This window comes from Lentinula edodes (genome assembly GCF_021015755.1).
Source record: "Lentinula edodes strain Le(Bin) 0899 ss11 chromosome Unknown C8R40scaffold_45, whole genome shotgun sequence".
In the NCBI taxonomy this organism is placed as follows: Eukaryota; Fungi; Basidiomycota; class Agaricomycetes; order Agaricales; family Omphalotaceae; genus Lentinula; species Lentinula edodes.
In genome coordinates this window covers 69,799-79,856 of record NW_025764351.1, presented here as the reverse complement: position 1 = coordinate 79,856, position 10,058 = coordinate 69,799, and the positions used below count along the sequence as shown (strand labels likewise).

The following is a 10,058-nucleotide window of genomic DNA, read 5'->3' as shown; positions in this document are numbered from 1 at the left end:
CAGTCTCGACCGCTACCACGCAACCCAAGCCTCTCGGACTCCACTGCACTACACTATCTCACGATATTACTTTTCGATTGGAACCTAATCATCCCCACCGCCAAGTTCATCCACGATGTCGTGACTATCTGGCAACTCTTCTTAGATACTGGTTTAGATGGCTCCTTGGAACTTGTTGAAAGCAATTATGAGTTGGAAGAGGAGTGATTTACGTCTGTTCCGTTCTATTCTTATATGTATACAACAACTACCCTGTACTATATCCCCTTCACTCTAGCTGCAGTCTACCATCCCAGGTTGGATGAGCATTCGCTGCAGCGAAGATTGCTGGGCCCGGCTGTTCCCTTGTGGGACCCCGTCGACTCGACGGAGCCGCGTATTTATCTATCTATCTATCTAGTGTATAATCAGGGGTCCTCCCTCACCTTGCTTGCATAGGTCCTTTTCCATGTCAGTTCGTTAAGTGCGCGTGAAGTTTTTACCACGCTTTCCAAGATCCTCTCCCTTATTACGAGGCTGAATACGTACCTACTTATACGTACCCTGTTGTAAACTGGTTTGTGGTGTAAGCGAGGGTCCCATCAACAGTCCGCACGTCGCATCAAATACCGTTACAGCGTGTTCGGAAAATGATGACAATCGCGAAACTTTTATCAGCCCATAAAATAAAATAAAATCAAAAGGTACGCGTCGGCTACCGAAGAAAATTTGCCCAAACAAGAAAGCACTTAATGTTGTCCTGATTGCTATTGAAAACTATCCCATATCTAATGGCTATATACAAGTAGAGGTTGTTCCTAGAGCTCCAGAAATAATCCCTAGGATGAGCTGAAGTAGTTCCAGACACCCCACACCCCTCCTGGACCTTTGTGCTATCATTGCAGATGCCCTGCTGCATCTTTCCCTGGCTGATCAGGTAAAAATCTCATACAAATGTGCGGTATCCGACGCATAAGCTCGAGTACCTTTTTATTTTATTTTATTTTTTTGAGGAAAAAAAAAATCGCGTCTGTCATCATTTTCCGAACACGCTGTAATACATAGTTAACTGCAGAATAATTGCAGCGGGAAGTCACCTGAAGTCACCCACTACATACTGTACATGCTGCCAGCCTCGCGACCATTTAGAGCCATTTCGGAGGCCTACGTGAAAGAGAGGTATTTTCTAGTATTTCGCGCATCGTACATAGAAACCGCGTAGTCTTAAACGCCGCATCAGCCCGCATCTCGGTACCTGCTCCTACGACTCACAAAACCTCAAGTATATGTACAGACATAAATTTACATACGCAGATCAGGCTACAAATAAAAGAAGGGTGCAAACCTCACAAAAATAAGCATGTAATAACAAAAATTCCGAGGAAAATATGAATGTTAAACGTTAATCCCTTATAACTTGGACGTTGATCCTAGGCAACAGACTCCTCGACGGCCCTAAACTCCTGAACAAGAAACCCAAAATAAAGAATGCCATGTAAGCTTTGTAAGCTCTGGGTCCTTGAACATATCTCCCCACTTGCATCGCAGACCGCAAATACCAGGTCAATATAACCCTTCGATACTTGGTGAATCGCTTGAGCAAGCGCTCAATCACCCATCCCGCTAGGATAAACAGCTTTGACTTGGGAAGTGCGGGAAATAGTCTTGGTGGCGGTTGTCCACGAACCAGTCGTAAAGGATCATCTTGTTCGCCGGCAGTGACCTCTCTAGCTTGTACAAACATGAGCTTTGCTGCCCGTTCGCAAATGTTCTCAATAAAATAAACGTTCCCTGTAGATTGTTATTTAGGCTTCAGTGAATCAATGAGACGCAGTTGTAGACCAAGGCGCACCTCGCGGAACCATGAAAGACCCTCCCTGAGCTATGATATAAGCCGTGTCATGTATCTTGACATTCACAGCACCTTCAACAACATGGAATATCTACGGGCGTGATGTTAGCACGAAATAAAGATCTCGGAGTGTAAACCGCACGTATGTGTTGTCCTTGACACTCTTTGAGCTCTTTCTGCCTCCCACCGGTAAATGAATGTAGCCAGACGCCATAAATGAACCGTCAGCAAACACTTTGGAGAAAGACCAGTTGCCTTCATACGCCACACGCAATGAATGTGATATGAGTTTCTCTGTATGTGTAATTCCTGCGTTTATAGGTTCAGCCCCCAAGCTTCGAGAGCAAATCTGAAAGCACTCACGTCGAGAAACCGGTTTCTCTGTTCGAAAGTCAAGAACATTGCCGTTCGTTGGTGTATTGTCATCCCATCCCTGTTCTGGAAATGGAGCCCAGGTCACAAAAGCCCTTGATCTCCTTTTCGTAGTTTTTGGGGGTGTTGGAGGGGCAGATTTACTACTTGAAGTAGCTGTTGGTTGGTCGACTATGGGTCCTGCGGAGGAAACGCGGGCCATAGAAGAATTAAGGCTTGAATTGGAAGAATCGGATAATGATGTAGGTTTGTGTGAGATACTGGCATCAATTTCAGCTGTATACGAAGACATATCTGCTGTTACGGTGGTAAATGAACTAGTTGAGGACGAAGACGAAGAAGTGGGCGTGTCAGGCTCATGTTCCTCTTCATTCTCCGATGTTTCACCCTTGTGCGTCGTAGGATGTGAGGAAGAAGAAAGGGTTTCTTCACTGGTGTTTATTTCTAGTCTAGGAGTATTCGGGGTGACTGTCGTTTCGCTGGAGGAGGACATCGCAATGTGGGAGTAGACGGAAAGAAATGTATACACTTCGGCGTTAGTCATATTGCTTAGAAAATGGGCGCTCATAATATTCAGCGCTTCGGCTCACCTCAATTACGGTGTGGTAGGTCTCCAGCTCGAAAGTTGGCGATTTGCATGATTCAATTTCAATTTGGATTCGTGTACAAATGTAAGTATACCACACTAATCATCTTAATCCATATCCACTCAGCCTCCCTCGCTCATCTCTAACAATTGTTCAATGCTCTTTCCTAGATCACCTTCATTCGCCTCCAGTACCCACTCAACAACCTCCCTATCAACTCCAGGGAATATCTGGAACAGAGTATTCCGCGATGCCTCCGTAGCCTGCGAATGTGCTGTATCAATTTCTGCTTGCATCCCCGCGATATCCAAGTCCCCGCTGCCAGGAGTGGACGCACGGGAATAGTTTAGGGGTGAGCCTAGATTTAGATTAGGCGAACCGGGTTGGTCGTAATAAGGATGAAGAGATTGAACGCGAGCTGGAGGTTGAACCTGCTGAGAGGAGCCCATTGCAAGTGGATAGTGCGTTTGAGGTCCTTGGCCACTCGGTCTCGGACGAGATGGTGTGTCTTCCGGTGAGTATCCCGGTGAATAACCGGGAGAGTACCCTGGAGAAAGTACGCTCTGACCATATAGCGGAGCTTGCGCTTGGTTTAGATAGCCCCCTGGTGATGGAACTCTCCGCACGCGGGGTTTATACGGCGTTTGGACGGGAGGTCCTCCATCAGTGGAAGGAGCAGGTGTTTGGTATACGCCTTGTGCCATAAATGATGCTGGGGACGATGAACGAGAGTCTGGAAGGCTTTGGCTGGCCATTCCTGGCACTAATTGATGAGGCCTACAATATTGAAATATCATTATCATCGGATACAATGGACGCATGCGAATGCAACAGACTCACCAATTCGGTACTGGGAAGGACGGAGCGCTACCTGAAGGTGTACCTGCTCTGGATGTCGAAGCGCTTGCATATCTTTCCGGTGAACCAAAGTTTTCTTCAGCCAAGTCCAATGCTTCATTGAAGATCCTACTAATCGCATTCAGCGGTTTACTGACAGCGTCGCCTGTCTTCTGCAGAAGCCTACGAGCATCTTCGGAAAGCTGTTGTGCCATGGGTGCTTGTGAATACACATTCTGTGATAACGGTAGTGAAAGCGGTTGCGCAGATTCAGCGCCTAGATGGGGTGAGCTGCGCTGTGTCGGTGTGGATATTGAAGAAAGGGATGAAGACGATGAAGACGAGGATGATGAGGATCCCATAGATAGCACTCGTGGTGTTCCATCCGGGTTGGTAGGCAGTTCTTGGATTGCAGCTTCCACATTCCTAGTTTGGAGCTATGAGCAACAATCGAAATTAGCAAAGATAACTAACTGCTCGAATTCTTCTTGGGTTATATTCGATAAAGATGTGTGGTCCATTGATTCGATAAATTGCACGGCGCCCATCTGCGAGCGAAGGTATACAATAAGCACATCCTACGAGGTGGCATGCACGCACCAAGCTCGACAGATAGTATCCTGCTTCGCTCCGAAGCTTGTCTGGATTTCTAAATCGATTGATGAACCTGATGTTGACAGGAGATTCAGCAACGCTTCAATGTCTGATGGCGCTTTATACGCACTCCACATTGGAAAGGAGATGGTCAGGATTCGCTTTCAACACCACGAAAATTAGGATGGGCACAAATGCGTCCGCGCCTTCTTCTTTCTGAAGGTGTCGTATTAGACCTATTGTACAGGTTAGTACACGACTTGAGCACGAATCCGAGACGTTGGAAATGCATGGGGAGTGGAGACCGGGAAGGACAAAGAAGAAAATAAAGGGCATGAGGCGGACCAAAGATGACCTTGCAACAGTTGAGAATACAAATAAGCTTGTCTCTGGGAGCCTTGTAGTGTCCAATCTTGAGCAACTCTGACAGAGAAAGACATATCAAGTCTTGAACTGACTACTGATTTTAAAAAAAGGAAAAACGAACCTTGCTCAGCAAACATGAGGAAGCCCGCGGTACCTTCTTCCACAGGAATATCCAGATGCTTTTCCTCCACCCATCCAAACAGTGCTATCCTCTCAGATAGGATACGATCGCGCTCGAGATCATCAACCGAGATAGGTCGACGAGGTAATCCTGTTATTGGATTGAGGTCTTTCGCTACCGCAGGAGTGAAAGTATATTGATAGAGCTGATTCATGACGAGTTTCTCCATTCCTTCCATGGCATTGTCGAACTCGGCATCCGATGCGGTCTTCCATGGCTCGCATTGTCGCATGTGATTAGAGATGAACTAGGAAGACTGAAGGGTTAATAACAACACATAAGGTGACAGGTAGAGTGAAGGAAAACATACGTTTAAGAAATCGTTAATGATCTTGATCTGGTCGGACACTGTGAAGGTGCGTTTAGAGAAATTACTTAAGAACCTGAAGGAAAGTCGGGTTGGACTTTTAAGTCGAAGACAGATGAATTGGGAACATACGATTTGAGATACTTTGAAACCGGGTCCGCACTCCGCATCTTCATCTGGTCAAGGAACTTCTGAAAATCAAATGGTGGGTCGCCGGGTCTGGAGTCTTCAGACCCAGTATCTGATCCTTCAAAATCTTCTTCCTCTTGTCGATCTGGTGACTCTGGCTTCCTCTCATTTGACTCCGGTTGCTTGGCCTGTTGGGTAGCAAAGGAAGATATGGTATCAGGAGACGGAACGGGTTTGGCGACGTCCATTGACAGCGGCCTGCCTTTCGATTTGGGAGAACGAGTTAAAGATGGTATGGAAAACGAGCGCGCAAGAGCAACTAAGGAAGATTGGAATCCTCCTGAGCTCTGCGCTGATGGGATTGGGATTGGCGATGGGGACGGCAGATCTTTCAGTGGTACCGGAGGAGGAGGCGAAGATATCCTATCACGCGGAACAGGAGGCGCGGGATGTCCCTCGCTCTCTTCCCAAGCTTTCTTTGCATGTTCTTCTTCTTGATCAGCTAATGGATCGAACTCTTGCAATATCTCCGTTGCTGGAGGAGGAGCCACAAGTGGTGCTGAGGCCTGGGGATCTGTTGCAAATCCGCCAGTGACATATCGGTCGAATGTCGATGGATCTGGAGTGTGTAGAATATGGCGAGCTTCAGCTTCATCGTCTGCCCTAGGCTCCGACTCCTCATCTTCAACATCTGTAGGAACCAATACCAATTCCCTTTCCCGTGCTGTTGAGGTGAAGTGCCTCTCGCCATCGGACCATGGATTGGGTGATGTTGCTGGTGTCAGATTCTTATGCACTGCTCCATCTTTCACAGCTGCTCCCTGGTCTGCAGCCTCCGCTACAGATAATCCTTGTAAAGATTCCTGCACTTCGTTCACAATCGTAGTATTAACTTGATTCGTTGGATTCGTGGTCGGTCCTGAAGGATTAGAAGGTTCCATAACAGTTTAACTGGATCAAAGAAATAATTCAATATGTCCCGTTTAGTTCGACAGACATAGCTCTTACAGATTTGGAGCTAAGGTTATCTTTCCACGATTCGTCACTGCACTGAAGGGTTGTACTAAAGAGAAAAACGAAACGTTAGAGTTGGTGAGATGTAGAGCCTCAAGTCACCTTTACAAATTAGCACAGTCGAAGTGTTGAACACTCGTAGCTTAGCGCTACGGCAGGACTGGGGATTTGAATATTGCCAGTGAGCGTCTGAACGATAAAACTGAGCAAGGCGCGAACACGTGTTGTCGCGTCCATTGAGATTGCGTCACTTTCGTTCTTGCCTCCCTCCCGTCATGTTCTCCTGTAAAGTCTATAATGCCAATTTCGTTCCTTCCAACTCTCTGGACAATCGCTGCGATGTCAAAAAGGACCTGATTTCATCTATGGGATTTCTATCATCATACGAAGCTGGTCGAATAAGTATATCATTGCCGACCATAATCCTACTACATAGGAGGAGTGGCAGCTGGCTCATGGTAAAACATATGCACTATCTATGGGCTAAGCTTCCAAGGATACAAAGTCCAAGGAAGATACTGAAGGACCTTTGAGCTCGAATTAGTTAATGGGTTTGTAAGTACCATTCATTACCCAACGTTACACGAAGAAGAAACTCAAATGCTTTCACTGTAATTTCTATTACTATGAAAGCAGGGAAGGTAGGTGGTGGAAGGGTCCTAGCCTTATTGCAGAGGTTAACCGTATCGGGAAAGAAGGCTAAATATGGTATCTCCTCGAGGCCTGGAAGCAGATTCACTAATCTTTTCCTCTAGGTGGGCGATTTTTTCGACTCCGTTTAAATTCACTATGTATCATAATAGGATTTTAATCAGGAATGTCAATCGATGGATGCGGCGATAATCGATACAACAACTGTCTGAGCAAAACGTGTTCGCAATGCGCCTTGACTCTAGTCTGACTCTGGGCAGTTGATACCCAGAGCATTCAATCAAGAACAAAGGTGTATTTGGGGTTCTGTTGCGGGTCCTTCGCGGGTCCAATGTGGGTCATATAATTTTCTTCAAAATCTCTTTGTGGATAATCCTGATAGAAGCACATAGGAAGATGTAGGAAGACGTGATGGTTCGAATGTCCTGACAAATAACGGCGACCGTCAGGAACAAGTGAAACGAACTGAAGGGGACAAAAGAACAAACTTCGACTCATACTCGACGGGTCAAAGCGTGCACTATCACCACGTGCAGAGCCGACGCCAAAATTATAGTACAAAGGCTCCTCTGCATATAAGAACCCTCAAATAATAAAGGTAAGCACCAATCACCACCACTAGTCCAACGCTGGTCCGAATATCTCAATCTCGAAGCCACTAAGTGCCACTGAAGCCATGGCATTCGTCACTTTTCCTCGATCTATATATGACCAGTCCTCATCTCCTCCTCGCAGCCTAACTCCCGTACTTCATGGCGACCCAGATTTTCGCATCGCTGAGCCCTATTTGCCCTACGACGTTTATGAGGACGGTATAGCGCGAGCAGAAAGGGAGAAGACCGAAGAACACTGGGAACTCATGTTCCAAAACATGAGTCGCGCACCTACACCGTGTAAATCATCTCCCTTCCCCCCTCCTCTTCACCCTGGCTGGGGATTCCTTGGTCACACCGGAAGCTCTAGCACTAGCACCGGAACCGGCTATCTTACGCCAAAGTCTCGTTCTCAAAGCCCGTGTCCAAGCTCGAGAAGACTAGCCTCCAGTGCTAGTCCTTCAGAGTACAGCTCCCCTTCTAAACCTTTCAGTGCCACATTAGATTCAGACTTCGCTATGATGCGAATGGACGAAGATGGGACTGATGCAGATGATGAACGGGAATCTACTGTCGTGTCTCGGAAAGTAGAATATTTGTCGGATGTCCAGGTTGAAGGTCTGAGCCTGTCGCGAGACCATGAGGATGGGGAAATGCAGGACGCGCTTGCCGACTCGGATTCGATAGAAAAAGAGCTCAGCCGTGTCAATTTACATATTCTAGACTCGAGATTGTCTGATTTTGTATCCAAGGCACGCGCCACTCGTCGAAGAAAGTTCGAACCTCTTCAGGCGTCCCCAAGACTGACTCGAAGCGCCGCTAGAAGAAGAAAGGAGTTTGAGTTTATTGGATAGGATAGGATATGAATTATATAAATAGCTCAGGTTAACTAGAATCTGGGAAGGGAAATACATCCAGAAGAAAGGGACAGCGAGCTACCTTGCTCACCTTGATGTACATAGTTCCTCGAACTGTCTTGTTACATACAAATTAGATAAAGCATCAACTTGAACATCGTAAATTCTCTGGTATGAGGCAGTTCAAGTTCCAAGTCCAGTCGCACCATTATGATTATGATTATGATTTCGATGAGTTTGAGCTGATGGAAAGCTGACTTCATCTGTGATAAACTCGCCTGGGGTAAGTATCCTTTACAAACGAATGATACTTAGTATGCAAGGATAATTGGTGCAAATTACTGACCAGTGGCTACTCATTTGTAGAATAATGCTTCAAGATAGACGGAGCCTGCTCACTCTCACATAAATGAAATTTTCCCGGGTGTTGAAGGTCACTGATATATTTGACTTTGGATGATACAAACGAGGTGCATGAAATTCAAGTTGAACGATTTTGCAGCTTGCCACATTATACGTGTTTCCATGACAATGAAACTTTATCTTAGGCTCTGAGTCTTCACTAGGTCCACCAACTGTAAGAGACTGTAAGATGATCTGACACTTGACTTGGAATCGAGGGAGTTAATACTGCTCCCCGGTAGGCGCGAGCGTTTAAACTCTCGAAACGGCGACCTCACAGGGGGTTTACTACTTGGCGTGATTTTAATATGACGTAAGCATCAATTTCCCCACCCATAAAAGATGCACGCCTTTTCGTTGATCTTTTTTTTTCTCGTCCGTTCACAGACACAACGTTTCTTTCCGACTTCTCCCTTTGAAATCAAGAAAATCCCAAACAATAATGCGTGCCTCTCTCGCCGCTGTCGCTCTTTTCCCTGCTTATGTCTTGGGTGAGCGTCGCATATCATTGGAAATTGTGTCTATATATCCCTGAATGATACCTCCGTTAAGCAACAATCTCAATCACCGCTCCTTCCTCCTCCGAGTTCTGGTACGTCGATTCGTTTACGGCGTGGGTGGCTTTTATCTCACTAATTCCCTTCAGGGTCTTCAACACTTCGTACGTCCTTATTCTTCTCAAATTTTCCCTGGGAGTAGACTAGATTATTCGCAAAAAACAGAAACCCAATTAATTGGTAAGCAGTCCTCCGAATTCCACTAAATCTTTACTAAATCTTTTCCTGGGTGTAGGACCAGTACTGGGGGAGACCCGACCTCATTCAATATCGACATCATCAACCTAGACAATACCACTCTCAACGGTGCTTTCAGCATCGCTAGCGGTGTTGCTAACAACTTGTCCTTCGAAGTCACCAACGTCACCCTCGTTCCTGGAGACAATTACATCTGCCAGTTCGTCAACAGCTCGAACATTACCCAGGTTTTCGTCAATAGTTCCACCTTTTCTGTGAAGCCCGCAGGCAGTAAGCTTTATGTGGCCTATTTCCTATGTTCCTCGGTTCACCGATTCTTATATTAAATTGCAATAGCTACCCCGGCTCCGCCTGTCTCTAGCAGCGCCGCTAGCAGCAGTGGTAGCTCCGGTTCTGCTTCGTCCGGTGCATCGGGTTCTTCGACGGCTTCCGGATCTGCCACTAGTGCCTCATCTACTAGCAACGGTGCTTCCAGCCTGCTCACCACTAAATCTGCTGTCGTTGCTGCTGGTGCTATGGCTTTCGTAGCCCTTGTGATTTGATCATCTCTTCCGAGACTTCCTGACATTTCTTTTCTGGGTG

General features: G+C 46.5%; 4 protein-coding genes across 4 annotated transcripts; 2 read left to right on the top strand and 2 right to left on the bottom strand.

Moving 5' to 3' along the window:
* Window positions 1–1,381: 1,381 nt before the first annotated feature.
* Window positions 1,382–2,405, bottom strand: C8R40DRAFT_1057190 (Mif2/CENP-C like-domain-containing protein; the record flags this gene model as incomplete). Its single annotated transcript, XM_046225132.1, has 4 exons — window positions 1,382–1,770; window positions 1,832–1,922; window positions 1,974–2,140; window positions 2,195–2,405. 4 exons carry the CDS (start codon window positions 2,403–2,405, stop codon window positions 1,382–1,384), a joined length of 858 nt encoding a protein of 285 aa, XP_046081483.1.
* Window positions 2,406–2,781: 376 nt separating this feature from the next.
* C8R40DRAFT_1126441 (uncharacterized protein) lies at window positions 2,782–6,349 on the bottom strand. The gene is made up of 10 exons (XM_046229023.1): window positions 6,321–6,349; window positions 5,208–6,267; window positions 5,079–5,151; window positions 4,709–5,015; window positions 4,567–4,644; window positions 4,352–4,457; window positions 4,228–4,294; window positions 4,102–4,175; window positions 3,631–4,053; window positions 2,782–3,567 (listed from the first exon to the last, which is right to left on the bottom strand). The coding sequence occupies exons 2-10, from the start codon at window positions 6,143–6,145 to the stop codon at window positions 2,913–2,915; spliced, it is 2,721 nt and encodes a 906-aa protein (XP_046081482.1). The 5' UTR covers window positions 6,146–6,267; window positions 6,321–6,349; the 3' UTR covers window positions 2,782–2,912.
* Window positions 6,350–7,189: 840 nt separating this feature from the next.
* C8R40DRAFT_645382 (uncharacterized protein) lies at window positions 7,190–8,479 on the top strand. Its single transcript, XM_046235754.1, has 3 exons — window positions 7,190–7,202; window positions 7,262–7,467; window positions 7,525–8,479. The coding sequence occupies exon 3, from the start codon at window positions 7,546–7,548 to the stop codon at window positions 8,314–8,316; it is 771 nt and encodes a 256-aa protein (XP_046081481.1). The 5' UTR covers window positions 7,190–7,202; window positions 7,262–7,467; window positions 7,525–7,545; the 3' UTR covers window positions 8,317–8,479.
* Window positions 8,480–9,163: 684 nt separating this feature from the next.
* Window positions 9,164–10,018, top strand: C8R40DRAFT_1073284 (mitochondrial developmentally regulated MAPK-interacting protein; the record flags this gene model as incomplete). Its single annotated transcript, XM_046226546.1, has 6 exons — window positions 9,164–9,212; window positions 9,274–9,313; window positions 9,368–9,382; window positions 9,444–9,458; window positions 9,514–9,746; window positions 9,813–10,018. The coding sequence occupies 6 exons, from the start codon at window positions 9,164–9,166 to the stop codon at window positions 10,016–10,018; spliced, it is 558 nt and encodes a 185-aa protein (XP_046081480.1).
* Between the last annotated feature and the right edge of the window lie 40 nt (window positions 10,019–10,058).

Bases quoted from the DNA above. Each gene is read 5' to 3' on its own strand.
- C8R40DRAFT_1126441 (XM_046229023.1), bottom strand. From the start codon at position 6,145: ATGGAACCTTCTAATCCTTCAGGACCGACCACGAATCCAACGAATCAA. The intron at 4,054-4,101 runs GTTAGTTATCTT...GCTCCAAACTAG, and splicing joins ACCCAAGAAGAATTCGAGCA to GAATGTGGAAGCTGCAATCC. The intron at 3,568-3,630 runs GTGAGTCTGTTG...TCAATATTGTAG, and splicing joins TCCTTCCCAGTACCGAATTG to GCCTCATCAATTAGTGCCAG.
- C8R40DRAFT_645382 (XM_046235754.1), top strand. From the start codon at position 7,546: ATGGCATTCGTCACTTTTCCTCGATCTATATATGACCAGTCCTCATCT.